The following is a 22,627-nucleotide window of genomic DNA, read 5'->3' on the forward strand; positions in this document are numbered from 1 at the left end:
TCTCAATAAATAAATAGGTTAGGGGAGTGGACAAGGAAGTGGCAGATAGAATACAATGTAAGGTACCATGGGGTTATATATTTCAAAGGAAGAATAAAGGTGCAGACTATTTTCTAAATGGGGAGAGAATGCCAGTATCAGGGGTGCAAAAGGACTCAGGAGCCTGAGTGTAGGACTCTCTTAAGATTAACTTGCAGGTTAGCATTCATTTGGAAGGCAATGTTAACATTCATTTAGACAGAACTAGAACATAAAAGAAAGGCATACTGCTGGGGCTTTATATGGTATTGGTCAGCCTGCATTTGGAATACTGTACTGGGAGCAATTTTGGATCCTGTATTTAAGGAAAGATATGCTGACCCTTGAGAGGGTCCAGAGAAAGTGTACAAGAATGTTCGCAGAATGATGGGCTGAACACAGAAGGAGTGCTTGATGGCTCTGCACCTGTACTCTGATGGAGATCAGAAGGGTGAGGAGAGATCTCATTGAATCCTTTTGAGAACCGAAAGGCCTGGATAGAGGAGATACGGAGATGATGTTTCCATTTGTAGGTACTGATGAGCTGGGCGAAGTTGCCCTCTGGTGCCATCTTTAGCTCTGCCCACAGTTCCTACCCTCTCCCCTGGCAGCTCGTTCCATGTACCCACCATACTCAATGTGGAAAAACCTGCCTCTCAGGTCTCCTTTAAAATCTTCCCTTACACCTTAAATCTATTTCCTCTAGGGTTAGACTCCTTACACTGAGGGAGAAAGACTGTGACCATCTATGCTTCTCTGTAAACCTCATAACATTTTCCCTCAGGCTCCTTCCAGCCAGGGAAAACAGTCCTAGCCCATCCAGTCTCTCCTTGTAACTCACATCCACTACTCCCTGCAACAGTCTTGTGAGTCATTTCTGCACCCTCTCTAGCTTAATCCCATCCTTCCTGTAGTACAGCAAGCAGAACTGCACACTCTGCATTCTCACTAATGTCTTGTACAGCTATGCAATGACATCTCGCCTCATCATCCTGACCGATGAAGGCATGCGTGCACACATCACTGTCCTGTCCAAATATGTTGCCACGTTCAGGGAACCGTGCACTTCTACCCTCGGTCTCCCTGTTCTAGGACATGCACAGTGTATTTCCTGGCTTGGTTCAGCCTCCCAAAATGCATCACTTCACATTTACCTGTGTTAAATTCCATCTGCCTTTCCTTTGCCCACTTTCCCAGCTGATCTAGATCCTGTTGTAAACTTAGACAACCATCTTCACACTTCACTTCCACACCAATTTTGCTGTCGAACCCAAACTTTCTAATCATGCCACCTACATTCTCAACCAAATGGTGACATACATGACACACACACACCAGGAAAAACAGCATTGACCCATGTGGCACACTGATCTGAAAGTTCGTGTTCTGCATTTCGACTCTGTAACAGAGAAGTTCTAAACAGCTGCTTTTAGGGGTAGGAGGTGACTTTGAATATAAGGAAGCTAATAATTCATAAGAATCCTTGATAACTGACTTCATTTTAATTTTTAAAGAGTCTGACCAATTAATTTACTTCCATGGTACCCCATGTCATTAATGAATTAGTTACATCTAACCTACCAAACACTGCTCATCCAGGTTTCCAGATAATGTTTACAACATAGGTTAATAGAGATGCCAATATTATTTACTTTATTATAATATTATGACCTTGAAGCAATGTTTTATCCAATGAGAATTTATACTAAATGGGTTATATTTTACCCTGAAGCCAACAGGCATCAGAGGCAATGAAAATTTAAAATAAATATACTTAGATGTAGAGGTATATGTGGCAGTAAATAAATGAAAGCTAGAAGTATATTGGAAATAGGAAATAACTCAGAAAGTGTGTATCTCAGCTGGTTGATGGTTGGGTTGAGTTGTTCTCTGATCTTGGCAATCCATTTGCATGTTTAGTAACTTTACGAGGAGACACTATCAGTGCGCTATTCATTTACGGTGTGTCCTCCGAATGTTTGGCCTTTATATGCTTACCAATTCTTATCAATTGTTTGTCATTACAGAAACTCACATGACGTTGGGGGGAGGGGTTCTCATTGCTGATTGATTGCATGGGAAACCCTGTGCATTGTCTGGATTTTTTTTTGCCCCCGCCCCCCCCCCCATTGACATAAATGGGATTGAGGTCGAAATGTCTGTTTATAGAATTGTTTGTATAAAATTAGAATTGCTGGGGGGTGTGGGAACCAAACTGAAGTGACGGAGGAAAGGGAGCTTGCCTCACATATAGAGGAAGCTTGGAGACAGTGCGAAAGGGAGGATAGAGAAGGGACGCACTCAGACCAATGGTTTGAGATGTGTCTATTTTAATGCGAGGAGTATTAGGAATAAAGCGGATGAGCTTAGAGCATGGATCAGCACTTGGAACTATGATGTTGTGGCCATTACAGAGACTTGTATGGCGCAGGGGCAGGAATGACTACTTCAAGTGCCAGGCTTTAGATGTTTCAGAAAGGACAGGGAGGGAGGCAAAAGAGGTGGGGCGTGGCGCTGTTGATCAGAGATAGTGTCACGGCTGCAGAAAAGGAGGAAGACATGGAGGGATTGTCTACAGAGTCTCTGTGGGTGGAAGTTAGGAACAGGAAGGGGTCAATAACTCTACTGGGTGTTTTTTATAGACCACCCAACAGTAACAGGGACATCAAGGAGCAGATAGGGAGACAGATTCTGGAAAGGAGTAATAATAACAGGGTTGTTGTGGTGGGAGATTTCAATTTCCCAAACATTGATTGGCATCTCACTAGAGTGAGGGGTTTAGATGGGGTAGAGTTTGTTAGGTGTGTTCAGAAAGGTTTCCTGACATAATGTGTAGATAAGCCTACAAGACGAGGCTGTACTTGATCTGGTATTGGGAAATGAACCTGGTCAGGTGTCAGTGCTCTCGGTGGGAGAGCATTTTGGAGATAGTGATCACAATTCTATTTCCTTTACCATAGCATTGGAGAGGGAGAGGAACAGACAAGTTAAGGAAATGTTTAATTGGAGTAAGGAGAAATATGAGGCTTTCAGGCAGGAACTTGAAAGCATAAATTGGAAACACATGTTCTCAGGGAAACGTACAGAAGAAATGTGGCAAATATTTAGGGGATATTTGCGTGGGATTCTGCGTAGATACGTTTCAATGAGACAGAGAAGGCATGGTAGGGTACAGAATCTGTGGTATACAAAGGCTGTTGTAAATCTAGTTAAGAAGAAAAGAAGAGCTTACGAAAGGTTCAAAAAACTAGGTAATGATAGAGATCTAGAGGATGATAAGGCTAGCAGGAAGGAGCTTAGGAATGAAATTAGGAGTGCCAGAAGGGGCAATGAGAAGGCCATGGTGGACAGGATTAAGGAAAACCCTAAAGCATTCTACAAGTATGTGAAGAGCAAAATGATAAGATGTGAGAGGATAGGACCAATCAAGTGTGACAGTGGAAAAATGCGTATGGAACCGGAGGAAATAGCGGAGATACTTAATGAATACTTTGCCTCAGTATTCACTACAGAAAAGGATCTTGGCGATTGTAGGGATGACTTGCAGCAGACTGAAAAGCTTGAACATGTAGATATTAAGGAAGATGATGTGCTGGAGATTTTGGAAAGCATCAAGTTGGATAAGTCACCAGGACTAGACGGGATGTACCCCAGGCTACTGTTGGAAGCGAGGGAAGAGATTGCTGAGCCTCTGGTGATGATCTTTGCATCATCAATGACGACCGGAGAGGTTCCAGAGGATTGGAGGGTTGTGGATGTTGTTCCGTTATTCAAGAAAGGGAGTAGAGATAGCCCAGAAAATTATAAACCAGTGAGTTACTCCATCAACTTACCAATTACTTCAGTGATTGGTAAGTTGATAGAGAAGATCCTGAGAGGCAGGATTTATGAACATTTGGAGAGGCATGGTATGATTAGGAATAGTCAGCATGGCTTTATCAAAGGCAGGTCGTGCTTTACAAGCCTGATTTAAATTTTTTGAGGATGTGACTAAATACATTGATGAAGGTAAAGCCGTAGATGTAGTGTATATGAATTTTAGCAAGGCATTTGATAAGGTACCCTATGCAAGGCTTATTGAGAAAGTAAGGGGGCATGGGATCCAAGGGGACATTGCTTTTGGGATCCAGAACTGGCTTGCCCACAGAAGGCAAAGAGTGGTTGTAGATGGGTCATATTCTGCATGGAGGCTGGTGACCAGTGGTGTGCCTCAGGGATCTGTTCTGGGATCCCTACTCTTTTTGATTTTTATTATTGACCTGGATGAAGGAGTGGAGGGATGGGTTCGGAAATTTGCTGATGACTCAAAGGTTGGGGGTGTTGTGGATAGTGTGGATGGCTGTCAGAGCTTACAGTGGGACATTGATAGGATGCAAAACTGGACTGAGAGTTCAACCCAGATGAGTGTGAGGTGGTTCATTTTGGTAGGTCAAATATGATGGCAGAATATAGCCTTAATGGCAAGACTCTTGGCAGTGTGGAAGATCAAAGGGATCTTGGGGTCCGTGTCCATAGGACACTCAAAGCTGCTGCGCAGGTTGACTCTGTGGTTAAGGAGGCATACGGTGCATTGGCCTTCATCAATCGTGGGATTGAGTTTAAGAGCCGAGAGGTAATGTTGAAGCTATATGGGACCCTGGTCGGACCCCACTTGGAGTACTGTGTTCAATTCTGGTTGCCTCACTGCAGGAAGGACGTGGAAACCATAGAAAGGGTGCAGAGGAGATTTACAAGGATGTTGCCTGGATTGGGGAGCATGCCTTATGAGAATAGGTTGAATGAACTCGGCCTTTTCTCCTTGGAGCGGTGGAGGATGAGAGGTGACTTGATAGAGGTGTACAAGATAATGAGAGGCATTGATCATGTGGATAGTCAGAAGCTTTTTCCCAGGGCTGAAATGGCTAACACAAGAGGGCACAGTTTTAAGGTGCTTGGAAGTGGTACAGAGGAGATGTCAGGGATAAGTTTTTTTTTACGCAAAGAGTGGCGAGTGCATGGAATGGGCTACCGGTGGCAGTGGTGGAGGCGGAAACAAAAGGGTCTTTTAAGAGACTCCTGGATGGCTACATGGAGCTTGGAAAAATATAGGGCTATGGGTAAGCCTAGGTAGTTCTAAGATAAGGACATGTTCGGCACAGCTTTGTGGGCCGATGGGCCTGTGTTGTGCTGTAGGTTTTCTATATTTCTATATAAAACCATGCTCCTAGGAATTCTCTGGCATGCAATGTGCTTGCTTGTGCTATGACTTTCACTGATGCCCAGTCAAATTTGTGACTCTCTTGATCTTTAAGAAAAAAGATTTTTTTTAAAACTCCAGACAACACACAGAGCTTTACCATGCAATCAATCAGCGATGAGACTCCCTCCCTACGTTTCAATTGAGTTTCCATAATGATGACCAACCAACTAATTGCTAAGTATGTAAAGGCCACGCATTCGGAGGACACAGCACAAGTGAACAGCACACTGATGATGTCTCCTCGCTAGCAAATGGATTGGCAAGATCGGAAAACAACTCAACCCAAACATATTAGGCATAGGATGGAAAAGAGAATCGGAGCATTGCTTTAGGTCAAGTCTACTTTGTGTGGCTCTTCACAAATGATTAGACTTTTGCAGGAATAGAATTATTAGATCTTTAAGCATTGTGACCATTGAAATCAAGTTGTTCTGTATGCTTCAGACTTAAATAGATAGAGTGAAAGGAGTGGGTGGGAAAGAAAAGCAATATTTCTGCTGGTCGATATAACTGTGTCATCAGGGGGTGTGTAGAGATCAGCAGATAGAGCATAGATTGTGACACTGAGTTGGACATAACAAGTAGACAGTGAAAGAAGTCGAAGTAAAGAAAATGTTTGCCTCAATTATATATGACAATATCGTTGAATGGGAGCCACCTTCTGCCAACTGGAGGAAAAAAGAAGTTTCTAGAGGCTTGGTCAATCAATTTAGGATTGAGATAAATTTTTTTCTTTATGCATAAGTTTGTGAATTTTTGGAATTCCTGAGTTAGGACTGTAGATGCTCAGCTATCAAGTCTGTGATAGACTTTTGGATCCTAAGTTAATAATTGCATGTGGGGATCAGGCAAGAAGGTATTGAAGCACATGATTAGCCGTCATCTAACTGAACGGTGGACCAACTTAAGGAGCCGAATTTCTGCTTCCTGCTTCGATTCTTAAAGGCTGGAGCTCCCTTAAAGAAAAGAATGGGAGAAGTAACATATCTTCTGAAGCAGAAAACTAACCTCTTTCTTTTCTCAGCAAGATCAGCTGCAGTCCTTACGGGAAGAGAACAGCCAGCTGCAGAGAGTGGTCTGTCAGCTGAAAACGTTGAACTGTTGGAGAACGACAGCAAAACAAGAGAAGTTTCAAAGATCCCGCGCTGCTTTGGAGCAGGTAGGGGAAGGTGGGCAGCCAGACCATAAACCTCGATATAAGCAGCATCTTGTAGAGTGTAGTACAGGTCTCACTCCAACACCTAATCAAGGATGTGTTCTTACCATGTCAGTAATCTTCAGTGACCCTTAAATCACACTGCCAATGAAAAGTTCTTCACAAAATATTCTTCGTGACTTTTTAAAACAGCGGCAGAATTTGTGCGTTGTGACAGGGGCTGAAGGACTGATGGAAGTTTCTTTGTAAATAGCTTACAAAATAAAGATCATTATACATCTGAAAAAGGATTCTGTAGGGCCAGAGGAAAAACACATAGAATTGCAGAAAAATAAACAGCTCCTTCCAAGAGTTGGACAAACATCCTGGACTGAATATGCTAAACAACAAATTTTCAAAAGTGTTGCTTCCTCAGAATTTTTGTTTTTTGTTTACGACAGACCGCTTGAAGCTGAACACAAACATAATTTCAGACTGCTTATATCACACAGGAATTTAGAGAAACAAGCAATTAACTTTTATTGAATATAATGCATTTACTTACATAACGTTGCTGATGCTTTGTAATAGTTCAACCAAGTTAAAAATCGACCAACATTGATGAATTCCAGTTGCTTTGATACCAATTCTCCACGACCGCAGTGTCCTGGTGAAACTTCTCACCGTGCTCATCACTGATAGCACCAAAATTTGCAGGGAAGAATGCAGAAAATGAATCTTTAGTGACATGATGTACTTCATTGTTTTGTATGCTTGAAGCATGCTGTCATACACTTGCATGTAGCTTGTGGCTCTGTAATTGCCAGAAAAATTTTCAACAATATCCTTAAATGTCTTCCATGCAACTTTCTCCGGTCCCACTAGAAGTTCTTCCAATTGCCTGTCATTGATGACCTGTTTGAATTGTGGACCAACAAAAATGTCTTCCTTCACTTTGGTATTAGCTATTCTGGGAAACATCTGTCTCAAATATTGAAATCCTTCAAGGAAATTCATAGCCTTTCTAAAACCTGGCCTGCCACATGGCATCTGCTCTGCCTAAGCATGCCCAGGCATGCCTGGACAAGATAGAAAACTTTTCAGCTTATATTGTAGGCAATGTTTTAATTGACTTGAACTATGAATTGAAATAACACATATAGGTGATTTTTTTTAAAAAATGGTGCATGATAGGGAAATTCCATGATGATTTTCATGATCAGCAGCCCAAAATTTATAAGATGGACCCTAAAGTATCAGGAAGCAAAACATTTGTTGTTCAGTGATATCATTCTTTAGTGCTATGTTATTCTGTGATTTAAATACATTTCTTTTGATTAGTTAATTACAGAACAGCTTACATGTGCCACAAGTCACACTTTATCAGATGAGAGAAAGTGAGGATCTCATCACACCAGCAACCAGCGTGCTTAATAACTGGTTTATTTTTAGAGTATATATTTGAATAAAGTGTGCACCCTTGTTATATTCACTCAATCACCCATGAATTTGTTGCCTGGATAATTTCTAAATTTAAGAGTGGAAGTCCATCCTTGACAAAAGTCGATGAGCATTTTGTAACAGGTGAATGTGTGTGTATGTGGCTAATGTTAACACGTAGTCTTACAGTAGTGGTTAAAATGGGGAATAGTTCAAAGGACACCTAACGTTTGAAATTGACTGTGGATTGCAGTTTAATATTTCACTCTTGACGACAGTCGTGTTTCACTGCATCCAGTTGAAGTCTGAGATCTGACAATCAACTCTGACAACTTTACATTTCTTTAGCATTCCCAGGGCAAAGTGAGGGAAATACCAATCCAATGTGGCTTTTTTAGTCTGGGGTCCTATCACCAATATGTAAACTAACAAGTAAAATTCAACATTTATTTCTCTGCCAGCTCCTCCCCTCTCTGTCTCTCCCCTCCTCCCTCTCTCCCCATCTCCTCCTTTCTTTCTTTCTCTTTCCTCCTCCTACTCTCTCTCCTCCTGTCACTGACATTTTGAATCCATTTTGTCTACACAGAAAGTTACTCAAATCAAGAAGGCGTATCTCAACATTAAAATACTTGCGGAAGAGGAGAAGATTCTTCTGCAGCAACAGCTCGTAGCTTTGAGAAAAGCCCTCAGTAGGTCCAAATCAGAAAACGAGAAAACAAAGAAAGAATTTGAAAAAGAGGTACTCTATTCCCCAATCACTGCACATGTCCCACCACTTAAAAACAAGTAACACCTTTAATACAGTCGAGCAATTCTACCTTTCAATAAAACTCCGTATTGCAGACTATCACTTATTCAGGCGGCACTTGCTGGTACTGAGCTGATAGCCAGTGTGCTAACGAGATGCCCTGATTAATCAAGAACCTAAGTTCATTGTCTGTTAATTGTACCGGAGAGCATTTTGGAATTCATCTGACAATGGTGACGCCTTTAGACACCTGTCAAAGACAGAACTAGAGTCAAATACATTATCTTGTAGCCAGCTCCTAGAGTTCTGACCTTTATAGTGGCTGCCACGGGCCTTATGCACTGATTTTCTTCGCTTCAGAAGCAGCTGTTGAAGGAATACCGACACCGGGCAGCTCAGGAACTGAAGAGCCGACAGCAGGTGGAAAGCATGAAAACATCCAACATGGAGCAGCTGCTGGATGACATGCAGGAGAAGGAACAGAGGCTAAATACCCTAAACAACAAGCTCGAAACGTCTTCCAAAATCGTTCAAGTACAGTATCATAAAATCAATAAGGAGATCAAACAGGTACAGCAATTTTAGACATCATTATATACTGCAGTAAGTAAGTGTGGGTACAGTATTGTCTGTGACCACTAATATTTCAGCCAATTTTTGCAGCGAGGGAGAAGGTCTTCCTCGGCATTGACTGCATGTGAAGAGATTGGACTGAGGAGCATAATCCAAGTCTCTTGACTGTTTCTGGACAACGTCCATTATGTCACCATATTTGGATCAAAATTTCATTTTTTTTTAAAATGGTGGTGTGTGCTTTGAAGATTCAATTGACTGACGGGGAACTGTGCACCAGAACGAAGTATAATGCAAAAAGCCTCTCATTAGTTGATCTGCATGGACAGTGTGGGACTTCCCCAAAAATGGTCTTTGGTTGAAAGAGGAACTGGTGAGTTGTGCTGTTAACAGGTGGTTAACAGCCTTGCTGTGGTAACTGGATGCATTTTGCTGTGCATACAGAGGAAGGACTGTAGTCTGAAAAGTGTTCATTATGTAACTGGAGAAGAGTTTTTTTTTAAACCAAGTGCTGTTTTCATTAAAATGTTTATCCTGCTTGTTCTGTAATGCTGCAGTTCTATCTGCCTCCCCGGACCCCAGCTAATCACTGCGCAGAAACTTCTCCTCATGTAACTTTGGATTTCTTTTTGCCACTTTCATGCTGCAGCCTCCAGGTTTTGACACCTCTACTAATGACCGCACTTCCTTTGCTTCTACTCTGTTTAAACTCTTCATTTAAAAAAATTACTTCTATTAGATTTCTTTGCAGCCTCTGTGGCTCAAGGAAAATGTTGCTACCCCTCCTTAACCCACTGTTTCCTGCCATCACATTCATAAGGTCACCTATCTCTAAAATCTATCCAGTAGATTGCAACTGATCCCTTTCCAAAGCTCTTCCATCTCTCCTAAAATTTTCAAAGTTCAAAGTAAATTTATTATCAAAGTACACGCTGTATATGTCACCATGTATTACGCTGAGATTCGTTGTCTCTTTTCATTCCTCCAATCAACATATAATCTTTCATACTGCTGGACTCTCTGTCGCTATCTGCCCAGTTCCTCCAACTGAACGACATCATTTTAAAGTCCATTACTTCTCTCCTTATAATTACATTTACATACAAATTCTGCAAAACCTTCAAATTTGGAAATTGCGCCCTGTGTATCAAGTCCAGCTTATTAGCAAGCATGTCTGGAAAAGCAGAGATCCCAGTGCTAACTCCACTCCAGTCCATACATCAGTCTTCACCTCTACTGCTGAGCTCATTTCTAATCTAAGCTGCTGCTGCTGCATCTTCTGTTCCACGGTTTTCATTCTAGTATCCCTCCCCATTTTTTTTTCAACCATGTTTGTTTTCCCAATTCATTTCCTTATACTTCTCCAGATTGAAATTCCATTTGCTATTTCTGCCAATCCATTGGCATTTTCTGGCAACCTTAATCACACTTCCTTACTGTCAACTGTATTACTGATTTTGGTGTCAATAGGCAGTTAATTAATTAAGGCCTCTTTAAACTCATTAATGTACATTATGGAAAAAAAGACCCTTTGGAACTTCACTACACTGACCTTCAGTCTGGAAAGCTCCCACAAAGGGCATCTGGTGAAGTACTATGTGAAACCATAAGCTAAAGTTGAAACATATAGAATTGAAGGCAACTCATAAAGAGTACGTGAAATGCCATAACTTGCATGTCTATGGACCAGGTTCGGAAGTGGCATTAACCTAAAGTTCATTTTGGCAAATGTGAATTTATCCATTTTGGACCAATAGCTGATGGATTAGAGTTCTTTCTCAGTTACGTCCAATTATAAACTGTCAACATCCAAAGAGGGTCCATGCACTTTATTCAGAAGTCATCAACCAGTACAGAAAATGATGAAACAAGCTTCTGGGATGCTAGCCTTTTGGACATTGAGTCGAGTTAAAGGCACTAGAAATTTAGCTACACTGAATTGAAACACTGGGAACAATGCTGTGCATCTTAGAAGGGTATATTACCCTTGAAGGGCACGTACCCATAGATACTAGAATGACACCAGGATTTCAAAGCTTACAGAAATTGGCCTATAATTCCTGGAATTTTAAAAGGGTGATTTGACTTCAAGGAAACCAACAGGATAAGGATTGAGTTTAGAAACATTGGGAGAACCTAGACTAAAAATAAGAAACAGATGTTTCAGGGGTAGAAAGTCCAAATCTTCTTCTATGGTTGATGTCAGATAAACTTTAAATCTTATTTTTTGAACAACACATGCTTCAAACACCATGCGGATAAGAAAGGTATCCACAATCTCCTTCAGTGGCAAACTGTCAAATCCTGATACAATGTTCTAGAGTTATTATCTGTGGTTAGGTTTGCCCTTCATCTTGATTCTGTCCGTAATCAGCCAGATGACTACTGTCTTTTACACCATGTGATCTGGATTTGCAAGTTATTGTTCGCTTTTAGCCTTGCTCTTGTTCTTTAAATAACTGTGAGGCAGTCCCTGAGAATTATATTGGTAGTAGCAATTGTGTGCACAGTAACTGATTTCCTGTCTATTCTCAGGTACGTTGTCAGCTGTCTCACGAGCGCAGCCTGAAGCTGGATGCCTTCCAGCGGGTTGATGAACTGCAAAGTCAGATGCACAACTTTGAGGCAGCATTCTCTCTCAACAGTGTTGCGGGTAAAGTGAACCTATACTGTTATTTACAGGTTGCTTTAATTTAATTCCTTTTGACACTTGATTTCTTTTTTATTTATCAAGTCAGAGGTATATTTCCCCCTATAGATTTAGATAACCAGTGTCATTGTGGCAGTGATATCTACATATGCAATTTGTTACATGCAGTTGTACTTTACATTCAGTTCAGCATGTAAAGAAATTGAAGGCAATGCAATAATGTAGCATGTTGGGGCTACAATACAGTGTCATGGGCTTAGATGAAAATGGATCCAGTGCTTTCCCAGCGTATACGACACAAACTCTTCTTAGGCTTCCAGCCAGGCCCAGATGTCGACTTTAACCAACGGGTCAATGACAAACTCTGCAATCTTCATCAGGGATGATGCCTAAGCACGTCTAGTCTGGTGGTATATAACCCTCCAGGGCAACTGGGGACAATATTGGTCCTCAACCAATCAGGTTTTCTCTGTCTCACCTTGTTTACAATTGGATTCCAGTTACTTACTTAGGGCAAGACCTTTGTCTTTGTTAAAATTCTGATTCTCTAATTTTATTTCAATAGTTTCCTTTACCAGGTGATCCCAAAAGTCATTGGTGTGGAACAGTGGTTTTGTGCCGTTGAAATCAATCCTGTGGCCATGCAAATGCAATGCTCTACCTTTGCTTTTCATTCTATACTGTTGCCTCTGGAATCTATTCATAAGCTACATGCTGTTCAACATGGATATTATCCAAAAACATCAACTTCCAAGTGTAATGTCTCCCAGTTTTACCTGGCCATACTTTTTTTCCGTCACTTCACATGGAACCAGACACGAATGAAGGTTTCTTGATCAGTCAGGGCGCGAAAGGTTACAAGGAGAAGGTAGGAGAATGAAGTTGAGAGGGAAATAGATTAGCCATGAAGAAATGGCAGAGCAGACTCGATGCACCGAATAGCGTAATTTGGGTCCTATGAAGCAAGGACACTGAATCTTTGGAGGGCTGTGGTGGCTCAGTCATTGATTGTATTTTAAAGCCGATAGAATTCTGGGTTGTACTAGAATCAAGGGGTTTGGGTGAAGAGCAAATAAGTGTTCTGCTGTAATATAAGCATGGCAAAGTTTGAAAGGTCAAATGGCTTACTCCTTATTTCCCATGTTCTTTTATAAATGCTACTGCCACTGAGATATCAACAAGATATTGATACTTTGCTTTGGCAGCCTCTGCACTCTTTTTAAATGCCTAAAGTTCCTCTTTTATAGCCTTGGTATGTACTACAGTTGGAAGATTGTGGAAGTCATTGGGTTATCTAAGGATTAGGCTCATAGACCAAAGCAAGAGGTAAGGGCTCCTCCCCACTTTGAGGCAAGCATAACTTCCACTTTGTAATTTCCTGCCTGAACCTGTTCCCCGTCTCCAGCCTTCTCTTATTCTCAACTATTTACCTAATGATATCACTAAACAAATAGACAGCCCATGGACTCCAGATGACAAAATAAATTTGAATGTTTAGTTAGAAGGGAGAAAATGTAATAGTGAAAGTTTTAGAAATGGCTGCCAGAGCTACTTACAACTGTAACAACGAACTCCAAGCAAGGGTGGGCTTAACATTTTACTAGGAGGATAAATGATATTAGAACAAATGTAAGAAATTTGTAATAGGAAAATGTTTACACGGTTTAAAAATTAGCTTTGTCACTGATACATTTTACAGTACATTTCATTATTTTAATGACCAACACAGTCTGGGAATGTGCAGGGGGCTAGTTCCTGGCACCAACATAACATGCTCACAACTTAGTAACCCTTTGAAGTGTGGGAGAAAACCCACATGGTCAAGGGGAGAATGTATAAACTCCTTACAGACAGCAGCGCTGAACCCATGTAACAGGCACTGTAATAACATATCAGCCACTGTGCTGCTGCCCATGTCAGTTACAAATGATATTTCTCTGCCAGGGAAGAAACAATTAGGCTTGAAAAGGGATTGAAAGTAGATGGGAAGACACATTATGCATGTGATTTGCTTGTGTGGATAATAAATGAATCATGAAATTAAATCTCTATCACGTCCAGCTGAAACGGCTCAGCCCGAAACGTCGACTGTACCCTAGATGTTACCTGGCCTGCTGAGTTCCTCCACCAGTTTGTGTGTGTGTGTGTTGCCTCTATTATTATGTATCCATTCCACTAAATGCCAATCTTTGGTATGTAGTATTTCTTCTAGTTAATATTGTTAGACTAATTGACAGTAACATCACCGTAGAAGTACAATGATGGTACTAACACCAAAGCCTTGACACTGTTCCATCTCAATTGAGAGCACATATTGTATGTAAACTTAAGTACTTGTGCATCTCTTACCTAGGTACTAGAATACGAACACACTCACCAATGATTTCCAAAGATACTCTACAGCGCTGCTTGACTACTGCTCCAAAGAACATTGACGGCAGTGCAACCATTAACAGGGGAGGAAAAAGAATACAACGGCCAAAAACAGTAAGTATGATGTATAACCAAAAATTGTAAAATTGATTTATAATTCTCTGAAAAGTCTGCATTTTATCTCCATTGTCGATAAACAATGGCAGCAGTAATGCGATCCAGTTCTGCATCTTTTCTATAATAAGGCAACTGGAACTGAACACAATATTCCAAGTGTATTCTAACCAGGATTAGTTCTGGTTGTTTCATTATAGGAAGGATGCAGATACATTACAGAGGGTGATGCCAGCATGTAAGGTGACCTGACAGAGATATACAAGGTGACATGAGGCACAGATTGAGTAGATAGCTGGAGACATTTTCTCAGAGCAGAAATGGCTAATACAAGGGACATAATTTTAAGGAGATTGGAGGCTATAGGGCAACTGTCAGAGGCTAGTTTTAAAAAAAGTTAAAAACTTAACTGAGCTGAACGCATGGAACACCCTGCCAGGGGTGGTTGTAGAACAGACAGATTCATTAGGAGTTTTTAAGAAACTTAGATAGGCACATGGTTGTTAGAAAGATGGAGGCTATGTAGGAGGGAAAGATTAGAGTGGGCTATAAGGTTATCATAACTCTGAGGGCCAAAGGGCCTGTGCTGTAGTGTTCTGTTCTATTTCAAAGCATTTTTCCTCTCTAATTTGAAAAGCATTTAAAAGTAAGGTGAATCAGACATCTTGTAATCAAAAGCATATTTGATTGTTTTCCAACAAATCTGAGAATATATTAGGAGTTAGATGTATGAAACTTAGATTGGTACATCCTCAGTGCATTAGAAGGAAAAGAAATGCTATTAATAAACCTGAAGAATTTGGGATAAAAACAGATAAAAATGCAGGAAATATTCAGGTCACCAGGCAGTATTTGTGAAGGGAGAAGTTGAATTAATGTTTCAGATACAGGACTTGTCTTTGGTGGATGATAATTTAAGTGAACAGTGTTGGGTGCTAGTAGTTTTAGTTGGGAACAAAAGATATGCCCCTTTTTACCACTTAGTCTTTAAGAGGGGAAATGCAAGGTAACAAGAACAGAGAGGGCGAAAAAATTGGATCAGGTCTAAAGATACTGAAATGCTGATGATCCCAAACTGACTTTTGTCATCAACTTTCCACATATACTCCAGAACCAGTTAAACTGGTACAGTACAAATAAACTATTAGCATCCATTTAACTTGGGAAATGTGTAAAGTTTCCCATGTATTTCCCAATCTGGCCAGCTAAATCCAATGAACCCCCTCATCTGCCTGCTGTCACTGATACAGCATGTGGAAACAAAGAACCTTAGTAAAGATGAAGTGAATGGGAGATGAAGGAAAATGATGGTAGAAGCTGGGTGACCGAAGGCTACTGAAGTCCTCAGGATATTGATCTACACACAAACACAGCTGTTTGATTGATAATGTTTTCTCCAGAAAAATATGGATGCTTGCTGATTATTTCAATTCCATTCAAAGTACCTTGGAACTTAAATGTTCTAGTCTGCAGCTGGAAAGAATACTCAGGCAATGGTTTATTAGTGAGTAAAATGTGTATCACATTGCAATAACCATGTTATGGCATTACTAAATTCACCAATGACATAATGTGGGCCAGAATCAACTCCATTTAATGAGATTACAGATTAGGTTCTGCTGGCACAGGCTTGCACCCTGCAATTGTTGAGATTTGTTGCCACAGGCAGCTGTGGAGGCCAAATCATTGGGTATATTTAAGGGACAGGGCGATAGATTCTTGATTGATCAGGCCAGGAGGGGATACATGGAGAAGGCAGGAGATTGGGGCTGAGGGGAAAATGGATCAGCCCTCTCCCATTTGCCTTTTCTGCCCCGGGAAAAGATCTCTGGCTGGCCATACTATTTATGCCTCTATCTTGAATTCCTCTATCAAGTCACCTCTGATCCTTCCCAATTCAAAGACCTTAGCTTAGTCAACCTTTCCTCAAGACATGCTCTCTAAGCCAGGTGGCATCCTGGTAAATCTTCTCTGCCCCCTCACTAAACCATTCACATCTTTCCTATAATGAGGTGACCAAAACTGAAGACAATACTCCAAATCTGGTCTACCTAGATTTTTATAGAACTGAAACATAACCTCACAGCTCCTGAAATCAATCCCCAATTAATGAAAGTCAACACACCATAGGCCACCTTAAACACCCTATCAACTTCTGCAGCAACTCTCTGGATCCATGAATATGGCCCCAAGATCTGTTCCTCAACACCGCTAAGATTTCTTCCATTAAGCTGGTATCCAAAGTGCACCACTTCACACTTTGCCAGATTGAACTCCACTCAGGCCAGCTCCTCATCCTATCAATGTCCTGTTGTAACCTATGATGACCTTGTGCACTATAAAACAATGCAGACAGGACACCATTCATCACCTCTTGTCTGCTGTTATTCAGTAATATCATCACTGATGTTGATACTCACCAATACTTTGTAGCAGTTGAGGGAATGAAGGGATTGAAGATGCCAACCAATCAGCCTTAAATATATTAACAGATCCTCCAGTCTTCCTGGCTCAATTTCCAAAGTTTATTTCATTAGGAAGAGGAAATCTATTCCGAGTAACTAATTTCTCTTTGAGACAGAGCACCCAAATTTCAGGCACTCCAGTCAACAGGATCCAACTCTGCACTTCCATAAAAAGCCTCAAGAACTTTAAGCTTTCAATTCCATCATCTCATTCTTCTGCACCGAATAAACCAGTCAATTTAATCTCTTCGCCTACAGCAACTCTGCCATCTCAGGAACTAATCTGGTGGTATTCATTACATTCTCAATCTTGTTACAGACACCAGCAAGCTGCAGCACTGGAGTAAATCATCACCAGCCTTCTACACAAATACACCTGTACAAATGACCTCAAGAGATTGGTCTTTCCAATTGCTTGATGAACCTTCACCTAAGTACAAGCATATACACATCCCTCTGAATACCAGTACCTTTCAAACCCTATTTTTTAAAATGCTGCTTTTATTAAACTCCACCAATTTGTTACACTACATCCTAGAAAGGCATGCAAAATGTTCCTATTACCCCACAATAATCTCTCCTGCCTCAACTAAAATGTGAAGCTCTATTTAAAAATGCAAATCCGGTGATCCAAAGTGAATCATGTGTTCCAGACCAGTCAATATTCACTGCTTTTCCTGTAGAACACAGAGAATCATAGAACATTCAGTGCAATTGTGGTGCTGCTACCTAGAAGTTATCACCATGTTGTGCTGTGTGACTAGATGACAACTAGCTAAATGATTAATTCAAATTGTAACAAGATTACAATTGCAAAAATTGACTTCAGTTTAATTGGGTAACTGACTTTAATTGAAAGTCTGGAGTCACCTATTCAAGTTCTGAAATGATTACATTGCTCATCTCAGGCATGGAGAATGATGATCTTGAACTTCTGTAAATATGTTAAAATAACAGAAGCCATTTCAGGTTTTCAACCATTTTAGCCACTAAAAAGCTTTACCCCTATTAGTACCACATCAAGTAATAACAAATGAATAAATATCTAAGATGTTCAGTTTTGTACCTGCTTACTGAGCTTTGCTTTGGACAGCATTATGGTGCAGTGGGTGGTACTGCTGCCTCACCACTCCAAGGATCCAGGCTCACTCCTGGCCTCTTGTGTTGTGTGGCATTTGCACCTTCTCCCAGGACTGCATTGATTTCCCTTCAAGCACACTAGGTCACGAACATTTGGTGCCCAGAAGATGAATTGCGATGTAGGTTTTAAGAGAATTGGGTGGAGTTGATGGGGAAATGAAACATGTGGGATTGCTGCAAGAGCCAAGGCAGGAGGCTATTCTGCCCATCAAGTCCATGTAATCTGAAATATATGCAAATTATATTGTAACCAGCTTTCTATATTTCTATGATAAACAAGGTACCAACCAGACTTCATAATAAGGTGGTGGAAGCATTATTGCCAGAACTGGAGGAACCAAGACATCACAGTCTCATCCTGGAGTTGAAAGATTACAGATTAAAGCAGAAATAATTGTAAGATCCAGGCAGGCAAATTACATGGTCAATCAAAATATGAAATCAAAGACTTGGGAGCAGGTTATTCACTGTCTAATCCTTTCATGAAGTATTTGAATTTTTGAGAACAGGTGACTGACAACATTTTAGACAATGATGCACAGTACTGTGCAAATGTCTTAGATATAGATATATATCTAGGATGCCTAAGACTTTTGCATAGTAATTTCATGTATCGCACTGTCCTGGGTCTCTACAGATGGCCGAGAGTAGGAAGAGGGCCAGGGAGAGGGAATTATGGTTGGGAAGGGGACGGGAGAGGGAAACACCAGAGATACATTCTGTAGTGATCAATAAACCAGTTGTTTGGAATCCAATGACCTTGCCTGGTGTCTCAGGGTTGGGTGTGTCTGCAACCACATCAACCAACTCCCTCCACTGCCCCCATTCTCCACCACCTGTCCCACACCCCTCCCAACATCCACTGTCCCTACCAGGATTTACACACATGCTCTCCACATTGACACACACAGTACCTTGCAAAAGTCTTAGACATCCTAGCTCGCTCACGCTCTCTCTATTTTTTATTTATACACATATATTTTACATTTACACACACAGTGACACACACTTTAGACTTGTGAACAGTACTGTATCTATAATAAAATTCACAATTTAACTAAGCAGATCCAACATTTTTCACTAGGAGTCCTACCAATTTTGGTCTTAAAAATACAGATGCCAAATCTGTCATATACCTATTGGTATCTCCCAAGTAGAATTCTCATTTGGAATTCAGCAAGGGGGTGGGGGTAGAAACTTATGAAACTAAGACTTGAAGGAGCTTTGATGTGACAAATTCGTTAAATAGCAAAGAATACAACTTGGTTGATAAATGCACAAGACACATTATGACTGTGTTTAGCTAATTTCTCAAGAAACTAGTTTTAAAAACCCTCTCTCCACAATAATATTTATACTCATCCAATTTTTCCATCTCCATTATCTGAAATAAAGTGTTTGATTCAAGCAGAAACAAAAAAGAATCATGTTTGAGTTGAACCAGAGGAAAAGCGCCCAACTTGCTTTCCTGTTTCAACTGATATTTGTAAAGAATTAAATGTTAAATAATGCCAAAACACAAATAATTAAAACTGAAATTTATTGGTTGGTATGGTTAGCCATTCTGTCCTTCAAGATATTACGAAGTGTTTATACACCCCACGATATCACAGGTAAAGCAGGCACCCCAAAATGCTTCAGGTTCTACACATTATATCATACTTTGGCAAGTGAACAGCATAGAGGTCTGAACAAAGCTCTTCCAAAACATTTTACAAAATTTACATTTTATTCATTCACCACCCACCCCCCACAACCAATCCTCAAATTCCATTTTGGCCACACTTAAAGTTAATGGCTTACAAGTTATCCTTTAAGGCACTTTAACCCAAATTCAATTCTCAAGCCTAGATATAGTGCAAACTGAGCACCTGTATCCAGATGACAAGAATATAATCTGCAGATAGATACATCTACAAGGTACTGTACAGTGAACATTTCAGTGCAATACATTTAAGCAGGTGCAAAAGCAACGTGGATGAAAAGACCACCAAAAGCCAAAGGCAATTTCAGACTCTTGGTATACTCGTAGGCTTCACTCAATTTAATGCAATGGAGTTGTAAAAGGTGTACCAGGCAGCACAGCAAAAGTCCCTTTGGTCTGAAATAACACAAAAAACCTCTCAAGTGCAGTGATGGTACACACATATTCAAGTTAGAACAATCAGAGGGCATTAGCTTGGATGTTGCAAGATCAGTTTAGACTTTTAAACATTTCACAAAAAGTTATGTTTAGAGCATTCAGGCACTACGCTGGGTTAGCCAGATGACCAGCACCTTTATTTATTAAAGATGCAATTTCACATATAGTTTACCTTTATTTTACTAGAGAGGGTGGGATGGTGATTCAGAGCTTGGTGTATTTTCCGAATGTTAAGCTTTGCTAATTTTTGATTCCAGGAACAATTAGTCATAATGTACCTTACTTGAAGAACATACTTTTCCTCACAGATTTTAATGCGACTTTGCAAGTAAAAATCTACAGCTTTTCTTAAATTTGCAAAGTCTGAGAGGAAAGGAGAGGCTTCAGTTAGGACAGAGAATTTCTCCACTATTCAAGAGAAAATTTCACACTGGTTACCAAATATACAAATCTCTAAGTCTGAGCATATTCATATCAAAATTTTTTCTCCTCCCCCTCCAAGTGCACTAACTTTCCTGTTTAATGCAAGTTAATTCAATCTCTTCAGAGCATACAGCTCCAACCTGAAAGCAATAACGCAAGTATTGTACAACACAACTGACCAAATAATTTTAAATCATTTCGGTGAAACATGACTAACCCCAGGATTAACAGCAATATTGTAACACGTTAAGATTTTATAATTTAATCCAAATGATTGTCTTCTAACCGTCATGTTAACAGAACAATTTCAAACTACGTTACTAAATTCTTCACATTAAATATTCCAAGAGCTACCAACTTTAGCAATAACTGTTTAGACCAAAAAATCAAATCATTTTATGCATCCATTCTTTCCACAAAAGAAATAGAAGGCAGATGCTATTCATAAAGCAGAGGTCAGAGGTACCATGGTATTTCAAGGGCAAATTACAATGGAGTCACTGAAGCTACATGAAATCTTCAAAGGTATGGTGAACTTCACATTCAGTGAACAATATAGGTTCACATTGGCAATCCATTCATGCATGGCATACAACAATGATCTATCAAAAGTGGAGTGCATTTACTCAAAGGACATAAACTAAAGTGGTCAAAGCCTGGATCTAGTGCAAACAATCCACAATTATAAAATCATACTGGAGCTTCCATGTTTACAAGGAGGCCATTAAATTGTGTCTGATGTACACAAGGCAAAAATAAATCACCAAGTAACTCCACCAAATGAAAGTATTTGCAGCCATTTATCCCAGCAGTTATCCCAGTTGGCAGCTCTAGATCACAAATCAATCTCATAACACTCAAAAAAATCTAAACAAAATGATTGTAGAATAATTTGAATTCAAGGAGGCCCATTTTTATAGCACAAGTATTTAATAGGAATAAGGCCACATTTATTTAAGGCATGGCTACTTTCCCTCCCCCAAATAAATCCATGTGCCCAATAATAACCAAAAGTGAAGGTCACATCCCTGTTCAACAAATAGCAAGTTAAAATCAAATCAAAGTTAAACATTGTACACCCATTAAGATATGGCTAATTCTGAAGAGTGGTGTGTTACTTCCCAAAAATTATCTTTACACAGCAGACCAATGTAAGCAATAGCCAAGACACTGTAGTCCCACAGCAACATGCTTAAAGTGTGTGGTAATTCCTATCCTTGCTTTTGCAGAACTTGACAGCAAAAAAGATTACAGCTTGTAGTCCAAGCACAAGCACTATCCCCCCAATAAAACTTGCAGCATCAAATGTAGAATTCCTATGTGGCATAGGTGGTGCGACCGTTGTTCCATTGGTTGTACCTGCTGTAAACAGTAGATATTCATTAGTGTGAAATCAAAAATTTGCATATATACATCTTAAGTAATAGTTTAGTTTTGAGTACATTCAATGATAGGCTGTAATGGAGTTTCTAAATTTATCTAGGATCTTTAGAATCTATCTTTCCAGGGTAGACTGAACTTTTCCCCAGAGTAGAAACGACAAATACTAAAACATGTATTTAAGATGAGAGGGAGAATTTAAGGGAGCTGTGCAAGGCAAGTGATCTTTAAAAAATTAAAACAAGTTGTAGGTACCTGGAATGGGCTTTCAGTGGTATCATGGATTAGGTAGAGAGGCAAAAGAATCAAATGGGAATGATGGGCAACAGACTGAACAAATTGCAGGCTTACAGAAGTGTCAAAGGTGGTAGAGAGGAAAACTGGAAATTTGATTAATTGGGATTCATTGAAAGATCTACTAAATCATTAAGAAATTTTATCACAATTACACTGGTACAAGATTAAATAGGTCAGTAATTTTAAGTATTTACAGATTTTGGACAAAACAAAAATAGGATAAATTAGGAAGACATTTTAAGATTAAAAATAAAGAGAGCACTTTGTCATCATTTCAGAAGATGTGGTAGTGGAAACAAATGGGTTTAAATGACACAAATAACTATGACAAAGTAGTACCCCAAGTAGGGAAACTTGGCAGAAATTCCTCCAATGGCATGCACCTTAGAATGATCAGGGAAGTGGAGGAGTACTGGCTCAATTCTCTTTGGGCAAAGTTAACACAACAGATGCGAACATTTAAGAAAATAGAATTAAAAAGCACAATTA

General features: G+C 40.0%; 2 protein-coding genes across 8 annotated transcripts in view; one reads left to right on the forward strand and one right to left on the reverse strand.

Annotated features, from left to right (window-relative positions):
* LOC140189907 (uncharacterized) overlaps positions 1–22,627 on the forward strand; it is a 209,854-nt gene that overhangs the window by 157,008 nt on the left and 30,219 nt on the right. For 6 of the 7 annotated variants that reach the window (XM_072246261.1, XM_072246273.1, XM_072246253.1 and 3 more), the window contains 6 exons: positions 6,282–6,416; positions 8,419–8,571; positions 8,941–9,150; positions 11,689–11,806; positions 14,157–14,290; positions 18,176–19,297. In XM_072246261.1, the coding sequence (XP_072102362.1) occupies positions 6,282–6,416; positions 8,419–8,571; positions 8,941–9,150; positions 11,689–11,806; positions 14,157–14,290; positions 18,176–18,289 (864 nt within the window). In that variant the 3' untranslated portion in view covers positions 18,290–19,297. Of the gene's footprint in view, positions 1–6,281; positions 6,417–8,418; positions 8,572–8,940; positions 9,151–11,688; positions 11,807–14,156; positions 14,291–18,175; positions 19,298–22,627 lie in introns of those variants that run through there. The other variant, XM_072246282.1, reaches the window with a different exon arrangement.
* Positions 19,419–22,627, reverse strand: part of cd164 (CD164 molecule, sialomucin) — a 31,170-nt gene continuing 27,961 nt past the window's right edge. The window contains exon 7 of the mRNA XM_072251681.1: positions 19,419–21,820. Coding sequence (XP_072107782.1) covers positions 21,654–21,820 — 167 coding nt within the window. The 3' untranslated portion in view covers positions 19,419–21,653. The remainder of the gene's footprint in view (positions 21,821–22,627) is intronic.

The sequence above is a fragment of the Mobula birostris genome, chromosome 2 (assembly GCF_030028105.1).
Source record: "Mobula birostris isolate sMobBir1 chromosome 2, sMobBir1.hap1, whole genome shotgun sequence".
Lineage (NCBI taxonomy): Eukaryota > Metazoa > Chordata > Chondrichthyes > Myliobatiformes > Myliobatidae > Mobula > Mobula birostris.